General features: G+C 49.2%; 1 protein-coding gene and 1 pseudogene across 4 annotated transcripts; both read right to left on the reverse strand.

Annotated features, from left to right (window-relative positions):
- Positions 1 to 470: 470 nt before the first annotated feature.
- On the reverse strand, positions 471 to 2365 carry LOC147991007 (uncharacterized; annotated as a pseudogene).
- Positions 2366 to 18875: 16510 nt separating this feature from the next.
- On the reverse strand, positions 18876 to 22178 carry ATS2 (Phospholipid/glycerol acyltransferase family protein). Of its 4 annotated transcripts, none has more exons than XR_007283225.2 (6): positions 21665 to 22178; positions 21391 to 21561; positions 20399 to 20805; positions 19979 to 20080; positions 19573 to 19885; positions 18876 to 19145 (listed from the first exon to the last, which is right to left on the reverse strand). XR_007283225.2 is itself a non-coding variant. In XM_048672725.2 (5 exons), the coding sequence occupies exons 1-5, from the start codon at positions 21732 to 21734 to the stop codon at positions 19658 to 19660; spliced, it is 978 nt and encodes a 325-aa protein (XP_048528682.1). In that variant the 5' UTR covers positions 21735 to 22178; the 3' UTR covers positions 19466 to 19657. The 4 variants fall into 4 exon arrangements, 1 of the variants encoding a protein (XP_048528682.1); XR_007283224.2 differs by having other exon boundaries at positions 18876 to 19185; positions 21665 to 22177; XR_007283226.2 differs by lacking the exon at positions 18876 to 19145 and adding an exon at positions 19203 to 19428.
- Positions 22179 to 22730: the final 552 nt, after the last annotated feature.

The following is a 22730-nucleotide window of genomic DNA, read 5'->3' on the forward strand; positions in this document are numbered from 1 at the left end:
GCGAAATTCATAATTGTCGCTAACTTTCGCACTTGGAGTTTTGGTGTGGAAAAGCTCCAATGAATGAAACAATTATCATCAATGTGATGCAAAAGATATGTTATAGCTTGATATGAGGCTGAGGGACAGGCAAAATGGTTAAGGAGACCTGTACCCGGAGTTGATGATGGTTGACAACAGCAATAACTATTTTAAGTCTTTCGCTCCTATGACAATGAGTCAAGTGTTGATGCCAAACACACTGACACAGAGTTATGCGTTGTAAAGGAGAAAGTCCGAAATTAAGTAGGAATGCTTGAAGCATAAAAGCAACATACAAGTGTTTACAGATCTGCTTATTAAAGGCTTGCCGCCCAGTGTGTTCGGAGAACACACAGTCGACATGGGTTTTATGATATAGTCTAAGATTTCCGGACAATAAAGGGCCCAAGGTTAAAGAATTTGTTTCAAAACAGAGAGGTACATTGTGGCTGTCTGATTCTATCGGCAATTGAGCTGTGACAATGAAACATGTTCGATGTATTGATCTGTTATGAAACGAGTAAAGTAAAAGTATAAGGTCAAAAGTAAAAGTTGAGATCAAAGAGGAGAATGTTAGGATGATCTCCACCGTGTGGGCCCAACGGCTCACCGGGCCCTTAGATCTGCGCTCTGATTGGGGGCGCTCAACCCACTATGGTTGACGGGTCCCTGTCACCTGCACTATATAAAGAGGTTGGGGTCGCGGCTCGCATCACGAGGTTCGTCGCACCGCCGTACACCACACCTAATCCCCTACCGATTTTAGGTTAGTGCAGTGCTGACGAGAAGCTCCGCCACCACCTCGCCATCTCTGGCATCACCCCCGTGCGACACAGCACCACCATGGCCACCGGCTCGGGCTCATCGATTCAAGGAAAAGGTAAAGACCACCGTGAGACCACCGTGAATCCTTAACCCTAACCGATCCAGAGGACTCAACACGAGGAAGATGCGTGAATCCATCAAACCCGATCTCGCTGGATCTAAGAAATGCATCCTGCTCCCACTTCATCATGCCGTCGCTTTCTGTTATTCTAAGTGCCCAGGAGGTGATGGTGAAAGCATCAGTGGCAGGTCCGATGGTTTCAGAGAACCTGTCCTTGTCATGGACAAGTTTGACAAATTTCATGACCTCGCCCTCTGTGACGCCGACGACGTGGTACGCATCCGCCCATGCTCGGCCCATGACTTCGCGATGCAATCGGGGCAATTGAGCTGGGAGTTCCAGGTATAGGAGCTTGGGGCTCTCGTCGAACACATCGCAGAACAGGATGCCAAGGGAGTAATCCACCCAGCACAGGTAGCTCCTGAAGGGGACGACGGCGTGAGCATCAAAGCACCGCAAGAACTCCTCCAGATCAAATTCCCTGGCATCGTCGCAGGGAATGATGGGCGGATGCTTGACCTCCCAACCGCTAGAGGTGGACGGGCACAGGACGTGGAGCTTGGGCGGCGCCATGGACCCGGTGATCTCGAGCTCTGCGACGGCGACCTCGCCCCCTCCGCGGCACAGGACGCCTAGGTCCAGGCAATGCAGCCTGCGCAAAAGCTGATTCGTGGTGGCGTCGTCACTGGCCCTGGCCTTGATTCTGTCCTGGATCTCGGCGATGGTCCCGTCAAGAGCGGGGAGCCGCTCCAGAGACGGCGAGGAGCCAGCTGGCGGCGCGGTAGAGGAAGTGGTCAACCATCGGGATGATGGTGTCGTAGCCTGGCACCTGGATGGGGTAGCTCATCTGGAGGAGCACCGCGGCGCGGTGGGCCGCGACGATTTCGAAGCTATGGGACTGCCACAGGCCTTCCTCCATTTGCAGATAAAGGCGGGACACCTCCGGCGGGTCGACGAGTTTGAAGCAGATCCGGAACTTTTGGTCCATGGAGTTGGTGCCGGAGGCCAGGGTTGAGGCGGCGTCCTTGGGGAAGGCGAAGTTCTCGCTCCAGAACACGAAGCAGTCAAGCATCGACCAACCAGGGAGGGTGGATGCCATGGCAGGTCGGGCAGCGGCGGCGGCGAAGGGAAAGCCCATTGCGGCGGCGTTCGGCGGTAACAACCTCCCGGGCATCTCCAGCCGCGCCCCCGGACGGCCCCAAGAAACTTTTTTTAACACCAGTGTTAAAAAAGCATTTCAGTCGCACCTCCACAGTCTTCTTTTTCGTCGGATTTAACAAAAACTACGGCTGGCGCACGCAAGTGAAACTCGGGGAATCGGGGAGCAGATGAGAGCGCCGGCATTACTTTTTGGCTGGAAAAGGCCCACTGCCAGCTTCTAATCTCTCTCTCCTTTCTTTTTCTAGCTAGGCCCATGTGACGCCCGGATATTTAAGTTACAGTAATTATCTATTAATTATGCCACGTCACCGCGATTACTATTGTTAATCCCGTGTTAGTTCAACATGTTTCAAATTCAAATTTAAGTTAAAGGCAAACAATAAAGTTTTCAAAAGTCAAAACTATAATGTTCTTAATATGATAAATAAATCATGGATAATATTGGTGAAGAAATAACATCTTTATAAAATAATTAAATACCCTAAAGTGATTAAAACAATAGCAAAAACAATTAATTATACTCCTGTTGTATTTTATAAAATACTAAACTATTTTAGCTAGGTGCCAAAGTTATTACGGCGGTGATATAATTAATGTTACTATTTTAGGTGTAGTTGAATGTTTTACAAAACTAATGCAATTTAGAAAACTAAAATAAAACAGTAGAGTAAAAATAAATAAATAAATAAAAGACAAACATAAATAAAACAATGAAAAGAAGAAAACTCCCTTGGCCATCTGGGCCAAACAACCCAGCCGGCTAGCCCACTAGTCCTGTCGGCCTCCTCACTCCCTTAACCCTCACACCCACCGAAACCCTAGCCCACGACCGCACAACCCCCCACCCCCACCCCCGATCTCTCTCACCCGCCCTCCCGATCCAGATCGGATCGAGCGCCTCGCCCCTGTGCCCCTCGCGACGCCCCGTCGCTTGTCGTCGACCACCGCCGTTGGGCTCCGTCACCGGTCGCCGCCCCACTGCGCCTCCGTCCTCCCCTGTGACGCCACCTCGCCGGAGCCGCCCCACCGTCTTCGCCGACGTCGCCAAGCCCCGCCCGCGTCGGACGCAACCTCGACCTCCTTATCGTCGGACCTCGCGTCCTCGTCCTCTTCCCCGCCGGCCGCCAGCAAGCCTCGGCGCCCCCTCTCCCCATCAACGCTGCTGAGGCCCGGGGCCTCTCCCTTCCTCTGCCTCACGCCTCATCGCGCCAGCGCGCCTCTGCGCCGTGCTCCTCACGTCCAAGTCATCCTCGCTGTGCGCCGCCTCCCCGCGTCGTCCACGACGGCCGCGCCCGCGCCCTTGCTCCACTGTTGCTGCCCTTCAAGTCACTGTTGCCTGCTCCGTCGGCCGCACCGTCGCGCCCATTCACCCGCAGCTGCAACCGCTCCCCCTCTGGCTACTCGTCACTCGCCCGCGTGCTGCCCTGCCTCGCAGCGATGCCACGGCCTCGTCGGCCCGCGCAGCCGCAACCCCCCCCCCCCCGCTGCGCCCGTGGTGCTCACTGGCGCCCAGCGCGCGCGAGCGAGCACCCGGCTCCGCCCGTGCGCGAACAACGTCGCACCGTCGCGCGCGATCCGCGGCCTCTGCCGGCCGCCCCGCTGCATCCTGCGAGTGATTCCGATGTTGGGGGCTGAAGGGGCGGGTGGCTCCATCCCGGTAGAGGTGGGCCTGAGTTCCCGGAGGCCCCCGACGGTTACACTATGGCGGAGCGACAGGGCAGGTTGAGACCACCTAGGAGAGAGGTGGGCCTGGCCCTGGTCGGCGTCCGTGGTTATTTCAAAATAACACGTTTAACGAGATCTTGGTATTTGATCTGAGTCTGGCCACTGGCCTATACGCACTAACCATCTACGCGGGGACAGTTATGGGCACTCGACGTCATGGTATCAGCCGAAGCCTTCGTGACGTCAGCGACTGAGCGGCGCGCGCCGGGTTGGACTGGAACGCCTACTCTTGTATACGGGAGGCTAGGTCTGCTCACCGGCCGCGTACACAACGTGCAGGTGTGCAATGGGCGATGGGCCCAGACCCCCGCGCCATAGGATTTAGACCGGCGTGCTGACCTCTCTGTTGTGCCTAGGTAGGGCTGCGACGTGTTGATCTTCTGAGGCCGGGCATGACCCAGGAAAGTGTGTCCGGCCAAATGGGATCGAGCGTGTTGGGTTATGTGGTGCACCCCTGCAGGGAAGTTAATCTATTCGAATAGTCGTGATCTTCGGTAACAGGACGACTTGGAGTTGTACCTTGACCTTATGACAACTAGAACCGGATACTTAATAAAACACACCCTTCCAAGTGCCAGATACAACCGATGATCGCTCTCTCACGGGGCGACGAGGGGAGGGTCATCGGTTAGGATTATGCTACACGATGCTACTTGGTGAACTTACCATCTATTCTCTTCTCCTGCTGCAAGATGGAGGTTACCAGAAGCGTAGGCTACGAGAGGACTAGCTATCCCCCTCTTATTCCGGCATTCTGCAGTTCAGTCCACATATGATACACTTATTCCTTTTGATACCAATGCATACATATGTAGTGTAGCTCCTTGCTTGCGAGTACTTTGGATGAGTACTCACGGTTGCTTTGCTCCCTATTTTCCCCCTTTCTATACCCGATTGCTGCGAACAGACGTTGGAGCCCAGGAGCCAGACGCCACCGTCGATGACGACTACTACTATGTAACGCCCCGAGACCGATATGCCAGGTGTCGTTCAGTTATTCGCTGGTGTTGCCTTGTCATTGCTTGCGTGTCATGCATTGCATATCATGTCTTCATGTGCATTTCATTTGCATACGTGTTCGCCTCACGCATCCGAGCATTTTCCCCGTTGTCCGTTTTGCAATCCGGCGTTCCGTTCTTCTTCGGTGGTCATTTCTACCTTTCTTTCATGTGTGGGGATTAAACATTTCCGGATTGGACCGAGTCTTGCCAAGCGGCCTTGGTTTACTACCGGTAGACCGCCTGTCAAGTTTCGTACCATTTGGACTTCGTTTGATACTCCAACGGTTAACCGAGGGACCGAAAAGGCCTCGTGTGTGTTGCAGCCCAACACCCTTCCATTTTGGCCCCAAACCCACCTAACTCTGCTCCATCATCTCGGTCGTTCGATCACGATCGCGTGGCCGAAAACCGCACCTCATTTGGACTCTCCTAACTCCACTTATGCCTATAAATAGCCCCTCCCCGAAATTTCGGATCAATTCGCGGATGAAACCCTAGCTTCTCCCCACTCCGCCGCCGGACATGTCCGTGCCCGCTGGACGCGTCCAGCCTCCACATCACCCGGACCAATCACGCGCCGCCACCTCAGCAGCGCCGCCTCCCTCCTCCTCTAGCGCGCCGCCACGTGTCTCCCCAGCGCCCCACTTCGCCGCGGGCCCGCCGAGCCCATCTGAGGCCCGCGCAGGCCGGATCCCCGCCACCGCGCTCGATCCAGGGTCTCGCTCGAGGGAAGGAGCCCCTCGATGCTGCAGTTCGTCGCCGGGGCCCGCTGTGCCGCCGCCGGTGATCTCTCAGGCGAGCCCCTCGCCGTCTGGCCTACTTCCCTCCTTCCTCGCACTCTCTCTCATGCCCTCTGTCTCCCTCACAGGTCAACCACCGCCATGGGTTCCTGCAGCCTCGAGCTCCATCCCTCGCCCACGGACGGGATCCGCCGGATCCGATCCACCGCAGTCCGTTCCCGCCAGCCGCCGGAGTCCTCCGTGGGAGCGCCTCCCCACCTCGCCGGAGATGCGCCGCTGCCCCCTGCTTTCCCTCGATCCCCTCTGGACCGAGGAGAACGACGAGCGCCCGCGTGGGCCTCCTCCCCGCCTTGGCCTCCCAGGCCCAGTTCCAGCGCCCGAGTCCGGCCCAGCGCAGCGCCCCGCCTCGGCCTGCCTCCTCCTCCTTCACGGGCCGAAGCCCACTTGGGTGAGGCCACACCCCCAGCGCCCGCCTCTGTTTTTTTCCCTTCCTGCTATGGGCTTGCCCCAGATTCGGCCCGATATGTTTCTTTTTCGGGTCCTGCGAATTTGTCTATTATTCCGGAGATTGCTGTTTTACAGATTAGTCCCCCTAGTTCATGCATTTAATAACTCACTAACCGTGCATCGGATTAAAATGTTTTATATATGAAACTTGCTCAGAATTTTGTGTAGATTAATAATATCCAACTTTCTTGCCATGTTAAAATGTTTAAAATGATGTTTGCATTATTTTGCTCCTATGCCATGTTAAAATGATTTAATTCATAACTAAATAACCGTAGCTCCGATTTTAATAATCTTTATATGTAAATGGGGTAGAAAAATGCCTAGTTTAACATGGTGGCTTCATTTTGCATGCTTAACAACTCTAAAATAATGTTTAGGGCAGAACAGTACCAAACCTAATATATGCATATGAGGAGTTTCCGGAATTGTTGTTCGTTGCTTCCGGCCTCATTTAACCTTGACTAGATAGGTAGTTTACATTTGCTTCACCCTCTTGCCATGTTAGTCAACATTTAATATTGTTGGGGTACATAAACGAGAGAGAACTAAATAATTGATGTGGTGTTTTGTCAATATGCATCCCGATGCATATTGAGCAATATGCATCCCGATGCATATTGAGCTCCACTTAATTTGTAGGACTGCTTGTGCACTTTGCCATGCCATGCATATTTAAATCGGACATGCATCATACTTGATTGTGCATCATGCCATGATTATGTGATGGTTGTTTACCATGATTGTTTGCTTCTTTCCGGTGTGCTTCTTCGGGTTGGTTCCGATAACGTCGTGTTGAGAGGATTCGTTCGTCTACGTTCCGTTTGTCTTCTTCACGGACTCGTTCTTCTTCCTTGTGGGATCTCAGGCAAGATGATTATACCCTCGCAATCACTACTATCTTTGCTTTGTTAGATGCTCGCTCTTTTGCTATGCCAATGCTACGATGCCTACCATTTGCTTGTCAGCCTCCCAAATTGCCATGTTGACCCTCTAACCCACCTTGTCCTAGCAAACCATTTATTGGCTATGTTACCGCTTTGCTCAGCCCCTCTTATAGCGTTGCTAGTTGCAGGTGAAGATTGGAGACCGTTCCTTGTCGGGACATTTATTTACTTGTTGGGATATCACTATGTATCTTATTTACTTAATGCATCTATATACTTGGTAAAGGGTGGAAGGCTCGGCCTTATGCATGGTGTTTTGTTCCACTCTTGCCGCCCTAGTTTCCGTCATATCGGTGTTATGTTCCCGGATTTTGCGTTCCTCACGCGGTTGGGTAATAACGGGAACCCCTTGACAGTTCGCCTTAAGTAAAGCTCCTCCAGCAATGCCCAACCTTGGTTTTACCATTTGCCTCACCACCACCTACTTTTCCCTTGGGAGTCGCTCTCTCGAGGGTCATCTTTATTTTAACCCCCCGGGCCAGTGCTTGTCTAAGTGTTGGTCCGAAATGGGCAGCCTGTGGGGCCACCTCGGGGAAACTTGAGGGATGGTTTTACTCGTAGCTTGACCTATCCGGTGTTGCCCTGAGAACGAGATATGTGCAGCTCCCATCAGGATGTCGGCGCATCGGGCGGCTTTGCTGGACTTGTTTTACCATTGTCGAGGATGTCTTGAAGAACCGGAATATCGAGTCTGATCGGAATGTCTCGGGAGGAGGTCTATTCCTTCGTTGACCGTGAGAGCTTGTCATGGGCTAAGTTGGGACACCCCTACAGGGATTTGAACTTTCGAAAGCCGTGCCCGCGGTTATGGGCAGATGGGAATTTGTTAACGTCCGGTTGTAGAAAACCTGAACTTGACCTTAATTAAAATGAATCAATCGCGTGTGTAACCGTGATGGTCTCTTTCCGGCGGTGTCCGGGAAGTGAACACAGTTGTTGGAGTTATGCTTGACGTAGGTAGTCCAGGATCACTTCTTGATCATACTTTTATCGACCGTGCTTTGCCTTCTCTTCTCGCTCCCATTTGCGTATGTCAGCCACCATATATGCTAGTCGCTTGCTGCAGCTCCACCTCATACCTTTACCTTACCCATAAGCTTAAATAGTCTTGATCGCGAGGGTGCGAGATTGCTGAGTCCCCGTGGCTCACAGATACTTCCAAAACCAGCTTGCAGGTGCCGATGAGTCCGTGCAGATGACGCAACCAAGTTCAAGGAGGAGCTCGATGAAGATCTTGTCCTTTGTGTTGTTTCGTTCTAGTTGTTCAGTAGTGGAGCCCAGTTGGGGTCGATCGGGGACCTTTGTCGCATTTGGGGTTCTTCTTTTATTTTGGCTCCGTAGTCGGGCCCTGATTGTATTTGGTTGTTGTAATGCTTTATTCCTGTAATTGTGTGGAGTGGCGATTGTAAGCCAACTATGTAATCTCTTTCCCTTATTATATTACATGGGTTGTGTGAAGATTACCTCACTTGCGACATATGCCTTCAATGCGATTATGCCTCTAAGTCGTGCCTCGACACGTGGGAGATATAGTCGCATCGAGGGTGTTACATACTACCCGGGAGGTGCCTACTACTACGTGCAGTCCGCTGGCGACGACCATGAGTAGTTTAGGAGGATCCCAGGCAGGAGGCCTGCGCCTCTTTCGATCTGTATCCCAGTTTGTGCCAGCCTTCTTAAGGCAAACTTGTTTAACTTAGGTCTGTACTCAGATATTGTTGTTTCCGCTGACTCGTCTATGATCGAGCTCTTGTATTCGAGCCCTCGAGGCCCCTGGCTTGTAATATGATGCTTGTATGACTTATTTTATTTGTAGAGTTGTGTTGTGATATCTTCCCGTGAGTCCCTGATCTTGATCGTACACGTTTGCGTGTATGATTAGTGTACGATTGAATCGGGGGCGTCACAAGTTGGTATCAGAGCCAACTGCCTGTAGGAATCCCCCTTCCACACTCCTTGGCCGAAGTCGAGTCTAGTCATTGCAAAACTTTTACTAACATGGCTGTGTGTCTTATGGACCCACGTCGCCATTGGGAGGTATTAGGATCGTTTACTCCTCATCTATACTCTGGGATTCTGATCTCTCTTCTATTCGGGTTAAATGGTTTTGCTAACTCTAACTCTAGGTTCTCATACATACTTTCTCCCGGAGAGCTCCTTCATTCCAGATGATGGTCGGCTTCACCAGAAGATTCCGAAGATACTCTTCCATATTCTCTCGAGACTTTGTGCGCACCGCTTTTGTTATTCCCGACCATCGATAAACCCTTATGGATAACTACATACACTTGTCGTCCATAGCTTCACTTCCAATTGTTCTTGTTATTACAAGATACCCTGAAATTCTTTGGATATTCCGAGAATACTTTGTGCCTACTGCCTTGCAGTTACTAGCCACATAAATACCCCTACGGATAATTCCTCCCACTTGCCGAGTATCCGCTCATTCCTAGTCGTTCATGTGTTTCACATAAGTCCTCGAAATACCATTCGATTTTCTGAAAATCCTCAGCAGCCCATTGCTCTTGATTTCCTTGCCTTCCTGCATTATGGTTAATTCCATACTTCTAGTAATCTCCGTTGACATCCTCTGTCACTATCATTTCGTGTCCATTGATTCAATAAGTTGTGAATATTCACAATCATCAGTCGAATCCTAGGATTATCCTTCCGTCTCAGACGTCATTTGGATATGAGCTGGTTCTTGACCAATCAATGCCTTGATCGGTTGTGCTTCTAAGTCTATTGAACTTATTCATTTTCGATCAAAATGATTGCTTATGATCCCTTAGTTTGGAAATCCTAAAATTATTTGCATTAAGCTTTGAATTAGGCCCTGTTTGGTTCGGCTGTGGATTTCTAAAAGCAACTGTGAAAAATCTGTTGTGGAAAAATAGCTGTGGAAAATCTGATGTGAAAAAGATGTAGGTCATTTGGCAAACCAGCTGATACAGCTTTTTCAGATTTTGGCCCGCAGCGGAATCAGATTTTAGAAAGCACGTCCTGGGCTGCTTTCGCTTTTGGTTCAGATTTTGACAGCGGATTTCTGGAATCGGATTCTACTGGGTTCGTCCTTTGGTTCAGATTCTGCTGCGCGGTAGCGGAATCCATCGATAAAAGCTGAACCAAACAAGGCCTTAGTCAGTTGTTTCTATAATCTGATGCCTTGGCATTCATTCTTCCTCTGATTGAGTATCGATACTCACATCAGCCCCGTTGTGGACCGCCATACCCATTGCAGGGTTATTATCCGACAGTGTCCTTCACAACCAAAATTCTTGTGAGATTTTTACCTGATACATAATGCCTTTGGTAAATTATATCCTCTACTTTGTCAACCATGCTCTACTTTTGAGCTTGTGTTATTTACTCCTGAAGTTCATGGTATATGCTCTAAGAAGCCCCGATGTGTTGAACCTATGCCTTCCTTAATCTGTGTGAACCTGAAAGTTTTCCAAGGTTCATACTCCTCTAGTAATTTACCAGGTAGATCTTCGCACTCAAATCATTTTTAGTAGAGCAGTGAATGAAAGGTTATGCATTGGAGAAGTGGGAGTCGACCTTGAACTTTGTGTTCATGCCCATGGACACGATGTAGATCTTATCATTAAAGCTTTTCTTAATTAATTATTCCCTTGGTATTTGTTCATCTTATCTCTGGGATCTGGCCTTTTGCAATCGTGGTTCCGACCATGTTCTCCTTTAAATATCATTTCTCGTGCAAGTTTAAGCACTTGTCTTCTGCAGAGCAATACCCTAGCCCAACCTCTACTTTGATCTGTCGTTGAGCATTACCCCCCTGATATCTCGAGAATATCAAAGAACTGTGTTGCTTCCTATGATTCTTCATCTAGTATTGCTTCTCGCCGTTTTCAGATTTTCCCCGGGTTCTGAGTTATTAGTCACCCGAGAACACCGATAAGTGAATTGATTCCGCACTATGATTCAATAACTCTAAGTAATTCTCGTTGCTTACGAGTTTAATAATCCTTCAAGTCATTCCTAGCCTGATTGGCTATATCATTATTGTGCTGATTTTAACTGTGTTACCTGGTCCTTATTCCCGGAGTACAACTTTCGACGATGAGCTAAGCTTACGTCAATCTTCCTCATCATATCATTTCGCCTTGATTAGCAAGCTTGATTTCGAGTTTGTGTCATACTTGTGGTTCCAATAACCTTTCGCTTCATCATTCCTTTGACTTGATGTCATCGCCAATCGATTACATCTTCAGGAAATCTCTCGAAAAATGTGTCGTGATCATCATCAGCATTCTGAGCTCTTCCAGAATATCAATTGAATTCATGATGAGAAAGACCATCCTTGCCCTTGATGATTTGTGTTATCATCGACAACTTTATTTCCTTCCCTCCAACACAAACTTGTTCGTGTTTTGTGTTATACCTTGAGTTCCTTGCTACCCATGATTTGTTCTTCTTTACCTTGGAGTATTACCATCTTTTATGTCAAGAATGTCGTGAGAATCTCACCACCTCTTAAGAATTCTTGATACAATGATGCTTCTCACCATCACCATTCTTTTTCTTGGTCCCCGTGTTGAGTGAACTATGTTGTGCGAATTTATTATCTCCAGCAACCCTATTGCTTCAGAGTTAATGGACAATAATTCCAATTTGGAGTCTTGGTTGCTCAATCGCCATTCTGACTCTGGCCGTGCAACCCAACCCATATTTCGGGTGCACTTTTCAACCAATGTTTAATTATGTATGGTTTCCTCGAGCATACATCGTTATATCATTTGATCTGGCAAATGTTATCTCCTTGTTCATATATTTGTGGAAATCCATCTTTTTGGAAATCTCAATGAATTGGTGCTGAGTTCATCAGTCACCTCCTCACCCTCTCCTTGGTTTAATGATGAACTCTTGTTTCAGAACTCGCTTCCATAGTTCATTTCCTGAGGATCTTACAATTTCACCTCGTCAAATTGTGTTGCACCTTTTCTTCTCAGGCATCTTGAGTCTGAGGTATCCTGACCCCAATTAGCCAGATCTGAATCTCGGTCAGATATGGTGGTTGGAACATATTCCCGTGAGTTATAGCCTTGCTCTTTGACCCAATAAGGTGATGACTTGCCTAGCACACCTGGCCGGAGGACCTATTATTATAGTTTCCGTTTTGGCAAGGTTAGCCATTCTTCCATGAGGGAATTGTAAGACTTATTCTGTAAATTGTTCCGGATGGATCCTTGTATCCAAAGTCTGATCTTTACCTAGTGACCATGTCAATGCTATCTCGAAGCATGTCTGTGATACTCCGATTTTCAACAAGAACATTTGAAGCCCAATGCTAAATGTTTCCTGCTCAATTATCCATGCACTGTTGTATGGGTAATGTCATGAAATTTATTTCCCCTTACCTAAATGGTTTTCTACTTCTATCATGTCCTGGATATCATGATCTGCTTGTCCTTGAGAAGGATATACCCTGAAATATGTGTTTAAACATATTTCCCTTTCCATTACTTGTTTAACCTTTCCAGTAATCTGACTTAACTAAGCAGTGATAATTCCCTGCTTAGGTAAGCACTTCGTTGTACCACTCTGCCAGTAAGAACCTGTTACTATTGTTGATGACATTCCGATAACTGCCGATGGACGAGAACTTTGCCTATTGGTTCGCCTCGTTCAACGAGCAGGAAAATGGTTCTCTTCGTCCCTCGCCCTTGGTATCGATGTTGTTGCCGACCTAACTGACAGGCTACCCTCTAACATGCCTTGCTATCGTGACCGTGTAAGATGGCAGCCCCCTTTCTACTTTAAACCACATGGTGGGCCCACAACCCACAGTTCCACAGGAACGAAACCTGACTCTCCTGTACACCCCTGTCCCCAAGGTTGTACCTCGCGCGTGGCCTCGTATGTAATTCGCGAGCCACCTTCCTAGTGATCTATACTGGTATCAGGCACAATAGTTATCCCCATTGCTTTGAACCCCTTTCACGCCCTGTTTCAGGCATCGAACGATTGCCTGCCCGCTCGAAACTTCCCATGATACCTCCTTACTTTTCTCTCGATATTTTCTTAAGTTTTAATTCGAGAGTTACTTTCCGCCACCTTCCTCGATGTTATCGACCAGGTAGTCAACCTTGTAGAGGTCCGTTCTTTCGGAATAACCACCCTTTATTCTTTCGTAAGTACGATGGAGATCCTGTAGAAAGGATGCCGGCTTCATCATGACGACTAAATCATAGGAATGAAGAAATCAACTCTATGGATCGACCTCTTTGAGAAAAGCAACCAAGACCGAGAAGACTCGATAGAATTTCGTAACCACATCTTTCCCCTTACTCTACCTCTTACATCTCGGGACGAGATTTCTTGTAGTGGAGGAGAATTGTGACGCCCGGATATTTAAGCTACAGTAATTCTCTGTTAATGATGCCACGTCACCGCGGTTACTATTGTTAATCTCGCGTTAGTTCAAAACGTTTCAAATTCAAATTTGAGTTAAAGGCAAACAACAAAGTTTTCAAAAGTCAAAACTATAAAGTTCTTAATGTGACAAATAAATCATGGATAATATTGGTGAAGAAACAACATCTTTATAAAATAATTAAATACCCTAAAGTGATTAAAACAATAGCAAAAACAATTAATTATACTCCTGTTGTATTTTATAAAATACTAAACTATTTTAGCTAGGTGCCAAAGTTATTATGGCGGTGATATAATTAATGTTACTATTTTAGGTGCTAGTTGAATGTTTTACAAAACTAATGCAATTTAGGAAACTAAAATAAAACAGTAAAGTAAAAATAAATAGAAAAGAAAAAGACAAACATAAATAAAACAATGAAAAGAAGAAAACTCCCCTGGCCATCTGGGCCAAACAGCCCAGCCGGCTAGCCCACTAGTCCTGCCGGCCCCCTTCACTCACTTAACCCCCACACCCACCGAAACCCTAGCCCACGACCGCACAAACCCCCCACCCCCGATCTCTCTCTCACCCGCCCTCCCGATCCAGATCGGATCGAGCGCCTCGCCCCTGTGCCACTCGCGACGCCCCGTCGCTTGTCGCCGACCACCGCCGCTGGGCTCCGTCACCGGTCGCCGCCCCACCGCGCCTCCGTCCTCCCCCGCGACGCCACCTCGCCGGAGCCGCCCCACCGTCTTCGCCGGTGTCGCCAAGCCCCGCCCCGCGTCGGACGCAACCTTGACCTCCTCCTCGTCGGACCTCACGTCCTCGTCCTCTTCCCCGCCGACCGCCAACAAGCCTCGGCGCCCCGTCTCCCCATCAATGCTGGTGAGGCCCGGGGCCTCTCCCTTCCTCTGCCTAACGCCTCGCTCGCGGTCACCGCACGCTAAACCACCCACGCGCGCGCCCGCGGTGAGCACGCGCTCACCGCGCCCAGCGCGCCCTCTGCGCCGTGCTCCTCGCGACCAAGTGGTCCTCGCCATGCGCCGCCTCCCCGCGTCGCCCACGACGGCCGCGCCCTTGCTCCACTGCTGCTGCCCTTCAAGTCACCGTTGCCTGCTCCGTCGGCCGCACCGCCGCACCCATTCACCCGCAGCTGCAACCGCTCCCCCTCTGGCTACTCGTCACTCGCCCGCGTCCACGTGCTGCCCCGCCTCGCAGCGATGCCACGGCCTCGTCGGCCCGTGCAGCCGCACCCCCCCCCGCTGCGCCCGTGGTGCTCACTGCTGCCCAGCGCGCGCGAGCCAGCGCCCGGCTCCGTCCGTGCGCGAACAACGTCGCCCCGTCGCGCGCGACCCGCGGCCTCTGCCGACCGCCCCGCTGCATCCTGCAGCCTGCGCCTGCCGCTACACCCCGGTGGCCTCGCCCCACCGGGCACACGCCCGTTCGGGCTGGCGCCCGCATGCCCGAACCCGATAGGCCCCTATGGGCCTATCACAAACGGGGCCCGCGCCCAAAACGTCTATTAAAAATAATAAATAAAATAAAATAAAAATTAATTAATAAAATTAATTAAACTAATAATTAATTAATTAAGTTAATTAATCAAGTTTAATTAATCTAACTAATAAGTTAATTTAATTAAACAGTAATTAATTAGCTAAACCCTAATTAAATTGAGCAGTGTATGACATGCGGGACCCACCTGTCGGGTTGACCAGGTTAATGCTGACGTCATGATGACGTTAACAAACACTATTCTGAATAGTGTTGATTTAAATAATTAAATAAATCCTAAAAACAATTTAAATCTTGTAAAATTAAAATAAAATAAACTGTAGCTCGGATGGAAAAACTTTGTACATGAAAGTTGCTCAGAACGATGAGACGAATCCGGTTACGCAACCCGTTCGCCCGCCACGCATCCCTAGCATAGCGAACACACAACTTTCCCTCTCTGATTCATCTGTCCGAAAACACAAAACACCAGGGATATTTTCCCGGATGTTTCCCCCCTTCACCGGTATCACTTCATACCGCGTTAGGGCACCCCTAGCACCGCTACTTGCCATGTCATGCATCGCCATGCATTTTTTTGCATTATATTTATTATTTCTTCCCCCTCTTCTCTCGCTAGACACCGAGACCGACGCCGCTACTACCCAGTACGACTACGGAGTTGACGACCCCTCTCTCTTGCCAGAGCAACCAGGCAAGCCCCCCCTTTGATCACCAGATATCGCCTACTCCTCTCTCTACTACTTGCATTAGAGTAGTGTAGCATGTTACTGCTTTCCGTTAATCCTATTCTGATGCATAGCCTATCATTGTTGCTACAACTGTTGATACCTTACCTGCAATCCTAAATGCTTAGTATAGGATGCTAGTTTATCATCAGTGGCCCTACATTCTTGTCCGTCTGCCGTGCTATACTATCGGGCCGTGATCACTCGGGAGGTGATCACGGGTTTATACTTACATATATATATATATATATATACATGCTATACATGTGGTGACTAAAGTCGGGTGGGCTCGTAGGAGTACCCGCGAGTGATTCCGATGTTGGGGGCTGAAGGGGCGGGTGGCTCCATCCCGGTAGAGGTGGGCCTGAGTTCCCGGAGGCCCCCGACGGTTACACTATGGCGGAGCGACAGGGCAGGTTGAGACCACCTAGGAGAGAGGTGGGCCTGGCCCTGGTCGGCGTCCGTGGTTATTTCAAAATAACACGTTTAACGAGATCTTGGTATTTGATCTGAGTCTGGCCACTGGCCTATACGCACTAACCATCTACGCGGGGACAGTTATGGGCACTCGACGTCATGGTATCAGCCGAAGCCTTCGTGACGTCAGCGACTGAGCGGCGCGCGCCGGGTTGGACTGGAACGCCTACTCTTGTATACGGGAGGCTAGGTCTGCTCACCGGCCGCGTACACAACGTGCAGGTGTGCAATGGGCGATGGGCCCAGACCCCCGCGCCATAGGATTTAGACCGGCGTGCTGACCTCTCTGTTGTGCCTAGGTAGGGCTGCGACGTGTTGATCTTCCGAGGCCGGGCATGACCCAGGAAAGTGTGTCCGGCCAAATGGGATCGAGCGTGTTGGGTTATGTGGTGCACCCCTGCAGGGAAGTTAATCTATTCGAATAGTCGTGATCTTCGGTAACAGGACGACTTGGAGTTGTACCTTGACCTTATGACAACTAGAACCGGATACTTAATAAAACACACCCTTCCAAGTGCCAGATACAACCGGTGATCGCTCTCTCACGGGGCGACGAGGGGAGGGTCATCAGTTAGGATTATGCTACACGATGCTACTTGGTGAACTTACCATCTACTCTCTTCTCCTGCTGCAAGATGGAGGTTACCAGAAGTGTAGTCTATGATAGGACTAGCTATCCCCCTCTTATTCCGGCATTCTGTAGTTCAGTCCACATATGATACCCTTATTCCTTTTGATACCAATGCATACATATGTAGTGTAGCTCCTTGCTTGCGAGTACTTTGGATGAGTACTCACGGTTGCTTTGCTCCCTCTTTTCCCCCTTTTTATACCCGATTGCTGCGAACAGACGTTGGAGCCCAGGAGCCAGACGCCACCGTCGATGACGACTACTACTACTCGGGAGGTGCCTACTACTACGTGCAGCCCGCTGGCGACGACCGGGAGTAGTTTAGGAGGATCCCAGGGAGGAGGCCTGCGCCTCTTTCGATCTGTATCCCAGTTTGTGCTAGCCTTCTTAAGGCAAACTTGTTTAACTTATGTCTGTACTCAGATATTGTTGTTTCCGCTGACTCGTCTATGATCGAGCTCTTGTATTCGAGCCCTCGAGGCCCCTGGCTTGTAATATGATGCTTGTATGACTTATTTTATTTGTAGAGTTGTGTTGTGATATCTTCCCGTGAGTCCCTGATCTTGATCGTACACGTTTGCGTGTATGATTAGTGTACGATTGAATCGGGGACGTCACAACCCACCACGTGTAGTGCGTAGAAAAATCTCCTCTCTCCCGCATTCCCACCGCCCCTTCTCCTCCACCTCTCCACCAGCCCTTCCTCGCTCATCCGCCGTCGCGGCCTGCGCCGGCTCCGAACGAGCGAGCGCGGCCGGCGAGCGGGCGCCTGGGCTCCAGCGCGCCACCCAAGCTCGCCGCCTCTCCGGCCAGGCGCGGCCTGGGCACAACTGTCCGGATCCGTGGGAGCTCGGCCTCGCTGATGCTCGACGGGAGCACACGGCGAGCAGCGCCAGGACGAGGAGCTTCTACAGCGTGTCCGTGGCCAGGAAGCGAAGGTGAAGTAGAAGGAGAGCAACGGCACAGCGAAGATGGCGACGAAGCGGTTCATACCGGAGCACTGGTCCACGTCTCCGGCAACCGGCATCTGCCTCCTCACCGCCGCTGGTCGCGGCCGGCTCCTCGCCGCGCGCCGGCCTCTGCCTCCTCACCGCCGCCCTCTGCTCACCGCGCGCCGTGCGCCGACCCGGGCGTGCCGGAGCCGCCGTAGGGCGAGCTCGAGGAGCGGTGGCGCCCGGCCGCTTCCTCGCTGCGCGCCACGCGTCCTACTCATCGAGGTGCAGAAGTGCTTGGGGTGGAGACACGGCTGGAAATATTTTCCGGCGCAGCCCCAGCCGGATGAAAACGTCCCCTGGGGGCGCAACGGCTGGAGATGCTCTAAGAAACAACGAGCAAACACGAGGGGCACTGCTTTTATAGACCGAGCAAGATGGGCCTGGCCCATCGAGAGACCGCACGTCTGTTTCTTTTTTTCTCATTCGGTTTTCTCAGCCAGTTCAATTTTAATTTGAAAGATGTGAGGTCTATAAAAGATTCACATTATTGTTTTTAAAATTAAAATAATGTGTGCGGATTCAAAAAAATGTCCGTCAATTCAAAAAGGTTCATAAAATATAAAAAAACGAATTCAAAAAAATATGAAAAATGTTCATGAATTTAAAAAACAATGAAATTCAAAAATGTTCATGAATTGAAAAAAATTCATGATTTTTTTATAATCATGAACAATTTTTGAAATTCCAAAGATTTTTAGAATTGTGGTCTTTTTTGAAAAATCAAGCATTTTTTGAAAAAAAACGAATAAATTTTAAACATTTCTTGAAGAATAAATAAATGACGGTAGAAGAGAAAATAGAAAAAATTGATCAGGAAACCACAAAATCAGTCAAAGAAAACTAAGTGAAAAAGAACAAAAGAAAAAACAACAGACAGCAGCAGCGAAGGTAAAGCCCATTCCGTCGCCAAAGTTCCCTACTCCTTCTGGTTCCCGTCTGGATAATACTCTCTCCGTCTCATAATATAAGATCATTTCTGACACGAGGAGACAAGACCCAAGCATCGTACCGGAAGCTTCCGAGTCAAGATCAAATCAATCTAGAAAGGAACATCTCGGCAAGAAGCCGAACTCGGCTACATTCGATTTGCCTGCTGATATACACTTAAAAAGGCCAAAAGGAAAAAAGGGAGAAGAAAAGCCATCTTTACCAAGTCCCAAAAGGAAATCACGTGCCAACTTTATTATCTTCTCACCCACACAAAAAAAATCTTATCTTCTCAGATTGTAGAATATGGCAAAATCATCTAGGTCCAGATGATTTCTTCGCCACATCACATCTTTTCATGTTAAAATACTATAGAACAAGGCAAAAAATGCAAACTACAATTTGTGAAAGATAAACTACATCAAAGCCTGTTTTGCAAGTCACACACAGCAACTAACAAGCGCAAGTCATTCTTATTCTTCCTCCAGCCCCTGTCTTCATTCTGCAGCAAAAAGAATGCCTGCACTCAGCACCTCTACCAGCTGCACAAACAAGGGTAGATCTTTTGGAATCCTTCCTTTTACAAAATACGTACTTACAAGTATTTCCTCCACCAAATACATCTATGTTATATTCAGTCTCTTATTAGGACACTCGTCTCACACCTCCATGTGGTGGAGATAACAATCTCAAACCTCTAAATGTGGGGCACATATTCAAACTGAAGGTGTCCCTTTTCTTGAAGTTTAAACTGAAGATACGTTTCGCGCAGTCATACGATTATGCTACATGAAGTCATGAACCTTATTTTAACAAATGATATACGACGCCCGTGGAAACTCTTTCATTTCAAAAAAGCTGTTCTTCTTAAGAAGCAAATAGCATTTCCTATGGATTCTCAAAATATCGAACTAGTCAGTAACGTGTACCTGTAAACTATCTTTGCCTTCAGTCGACACGTTTCGGCAAACTAGGTTCCATGATCCATTGAATAGGAAAAATCACCCACTTCCATTAGTGCACTCCATAACCATGTAGAAGAAGAGTGTCTGCTATCACATTCCTTGCGTCGGTACATAATTTCTCTGCATCATTCCCTTCAATTGGACGGTGAATAATGACTTGTACTGAACCTGAATTAAGGTTGCTTTCCATTCCAGGAGGCATCAATTTCCCTGTCCCGAGAAGGGTAATAGGTATGACAGGAACGCCAGTCTTCGCTGCGACACTAAATGCTCCTCGCTGGGGATAATTATGAAATGTCAGTACTTCACGGAACTGAAAGCTAATGGCGTAGTCCACACAAGAGTAAAATCACATTCGACGGAACCTAACCTTGAATATACCTAGCTTTCCATCTTTACTTCGAGTTCCCTCTGGAAAGAAAAATACAGACGCCCCCCTTTTCACCAAATCCACACACCGTTTAAGACAGTCCTGAATTTAGAGGATATATGATATGTTCAAGATGGAGTGCAAAGTAGGTAAACTCTATAATAGGAAGACATTTAACAAAAAACGACATTAATGTTGAAAACTAAACAAAACAAAATAGGTTATCAGGTTTGGGCGTATGCATGTACGCTTCACATAAGATGCGGGAGCTGCACTAACAAAAAGGATATGCAAAGGAATTACCAAATAAGAAATTCTTCAGTGGCACAAATTGCAGGTAATCCACAGCTTATATTCAATCACAAGATTATCGAAATTCAGAGCCTACTGAAAAAGGAAGGGACAAGGCTAAGGCCATACCAGCTGGCTCCTGCTGTCCATACGCCGTAAAGGAATGACACCCAAGAGATACATTGCCCAACCAATAACTGGAAGCATAAAGATACTGGTCTTGCTTATAAATTTGAAGCACCTTCCTAGAGTTAGAAGGGTATAGATATCCAAGAAGCTCTGATGGTTAGCAACATAGACAGCAGGGCTACTATTGGGAGGTAGATTCTCCATTCCCTCAACTTCAAGCTTGTAGAACATGGAAACTGTCAGAGTAGCCCAAATCTTTGCAATATAGTGCTGAGCTCTCCTACGGTGGCGGTCAAACAAGAGCACAAGTGGATGAACCACAACCATAGCTATAAACAAAAAGATCGCCGCAACAGCAGTCACCGCGTAGAAGAAGACCCCTCTGATCCTCGAAGCCACTTGCAGATCTGGTTAAGTAAATAAATATAAGCAAGTTTTCTCAAAAAAAAGTGAGCTCAAAAAGAATCCAGCTAGTATATAATTTGAATGATTTCACACACACATTGTTTGCAAAATATGTGCAGATGATTTTCCTAATACGTACTAGTCAGTAGGGCCTACTACTTAAATTTCATCAAACATGCCACTGGCATTAGCTGCTACAGGGTTTATAAATACCTTAACAACTGTTGTTCTCCCTCTGAAATTAATCTATCTAAAAACTCTAATGACACCTTTCACATGAGTAGAAGTAACAATTATAAGCCTACAATCCATCATATATTGGTTATAAAACAGAAGGACGGAAAGTATCAAATCCTATCCTCTGGTCCATACTGAAATGAAGGGTTGGGACAATAGTTTGAGTTTCTGCATTATTGGTTTATCCAAATTCACCTAACACTCACATAGCACTAGCAACGGCAACATTGCAGGTTCACATACGCAGGCACATGTCAATGTAATTTTCTAGCTAGCACAGCTCAGCTACTCGGGCACTGCCATAAGAACTTCAAAGCATTTGGCTCTAGAGAGGGGAGGAGGCCTGAAACCTGATAGCTCCGACGAATCCTCGGGGTCATCTGCGGCGGCTGCAGCGGCCGTGACACCCGACCTGACAACCAGCCACCGGCACCTCCCCGCCTGGAGCACCCGCGGGTTCGTGCAGCGGGACGCCACGGACACCCGCCGAGGCCGGGCATTTACACCACCGGCAGCCACCACTGCAGAGGAGCGAAACAGAAACCAAACACCAGATAAGATAGGATCAGCAGCAGCATCGCGCGGGGCTTTCTCCGAAGGTAGGCGTCGAGCCGTGTCGCGTACCGTGCGCGGCGGAGGGACCGGCGGGGACGGCCGGGGCCGCGGTCGGCCTCAGCCAGACGAGCGTCCCCATGGACGAGCTCGCCGCACGCGCCCCCCTACGCCGGCGAGGGCGGCACGAACAGGCGGGGAAGCGCGGGCCTGGGCAAGCCGAGACGGTGACCGGACCGCGGAGGCGGGGCGGGGGCGCCGCGTCAGATCCGCGAGGCTCTAGATCATTGGCTGGGGCGGCGAGGCGGTGGCGCGAGCGCACGTGGCGAACGTGGGGTTGTTCGGCCTGGGGCGAGAGAATCCGGAGGCGGGGCGGGGGGATGGCGCTGCGCTGAGCGAAGCTCCGTTGGTGAGTGGTGAGAGTGGATAAAATCGCGAGGGCGGAAGCGGGCGGGCGCGCGCTGACTGGATGCGCATGCGCGCGCGGACGGGAGGTGACTAGACTCGGGCGAAACGGTGGCCGGCGGCTGCCGGCGGTGGTTTGTTTCGGCGGTGTTTGCCAAGTTTCTCTCTATATTCTATGGCCCGGTTCGCTTTATCTACAATTCGTTTTCTTTTTTCAAAAGGCCCAAGACCGTATATTAAGTGTCACATGAATTTACAAACACGCCCACCCAGAAAGATAAAATTACATTTCATTTTGGGGTGCTGAAATCTTCTTCCTTATGTATCCATCGGCGGAGGCATGAGCATAACTCCATGCTGCCTCTGGCCTCCGCCTAGGCGGGGCTTTTTTTTTAAAAAAACAATAGCTTGTAGAAGCAATGGATAAAAAGTCATCGATGCATATTAGGAGATACCAACGGCCGCGAATTGCAACGCAAATCGGAAACACCGATAAGGTCCTCCACTATGTTTTCGGTGCCAGAAATTTAAAAAGTTTGCCACATACACTTCGATGCCAAATATAAAAAGTTTAGCACCGGCACCACAACGTAAAGGATTTGGCACCCACCCACCTCTGGCCCACCTACGTATAAACTAGTAATATATCAGCTCAAAGCAGTGTCTCGCCGGTGGTGCCTCGCATGTACAGTGGCTACCTAGTTTATTGCCTCAACGAAATATGGCGTCGGAG

The sequence above is a fragment of the Triticum urartu genome, chromosome 1A (genome assembly GCF_056163025.1).
Source record: "Triticum urartu cultivar PI428250 chromosome 1A, HENAU_Tu73, whole genome shotgun sequence".
Lineage (NCBI taxonomy): Eukaryota > Viridiplantae > Streptophyta > Magnoliopsida > Poales > Poaceae > Triticum > Triticum urartu.

Bases quoted from the DNA above. Each gene is read 5' to 3' on its own strand.
- ATS2 (XM_048672725.2), bottom strand. From the start codon at position 21,734: ATGGGGACGCTCGTCTGGCTGAGGCCGACCGCGGCCCCGGCCGTCCCC. The intron at 20,081-20,398 runs GTATGGCCTTAG...CTCTAAATTCAG, and splicing joins TGGACAGCAGGAGCCAGCTG to GACTGTCTTAAACGGTGTGT. The intron at 19,886-19,978 runs GTTAGGTTCCGT...AATTATCCCCAG, and splicing joins GAAAGCTAGGTATATTCAAG to CGAGGAGCATTTAGTGTCGC.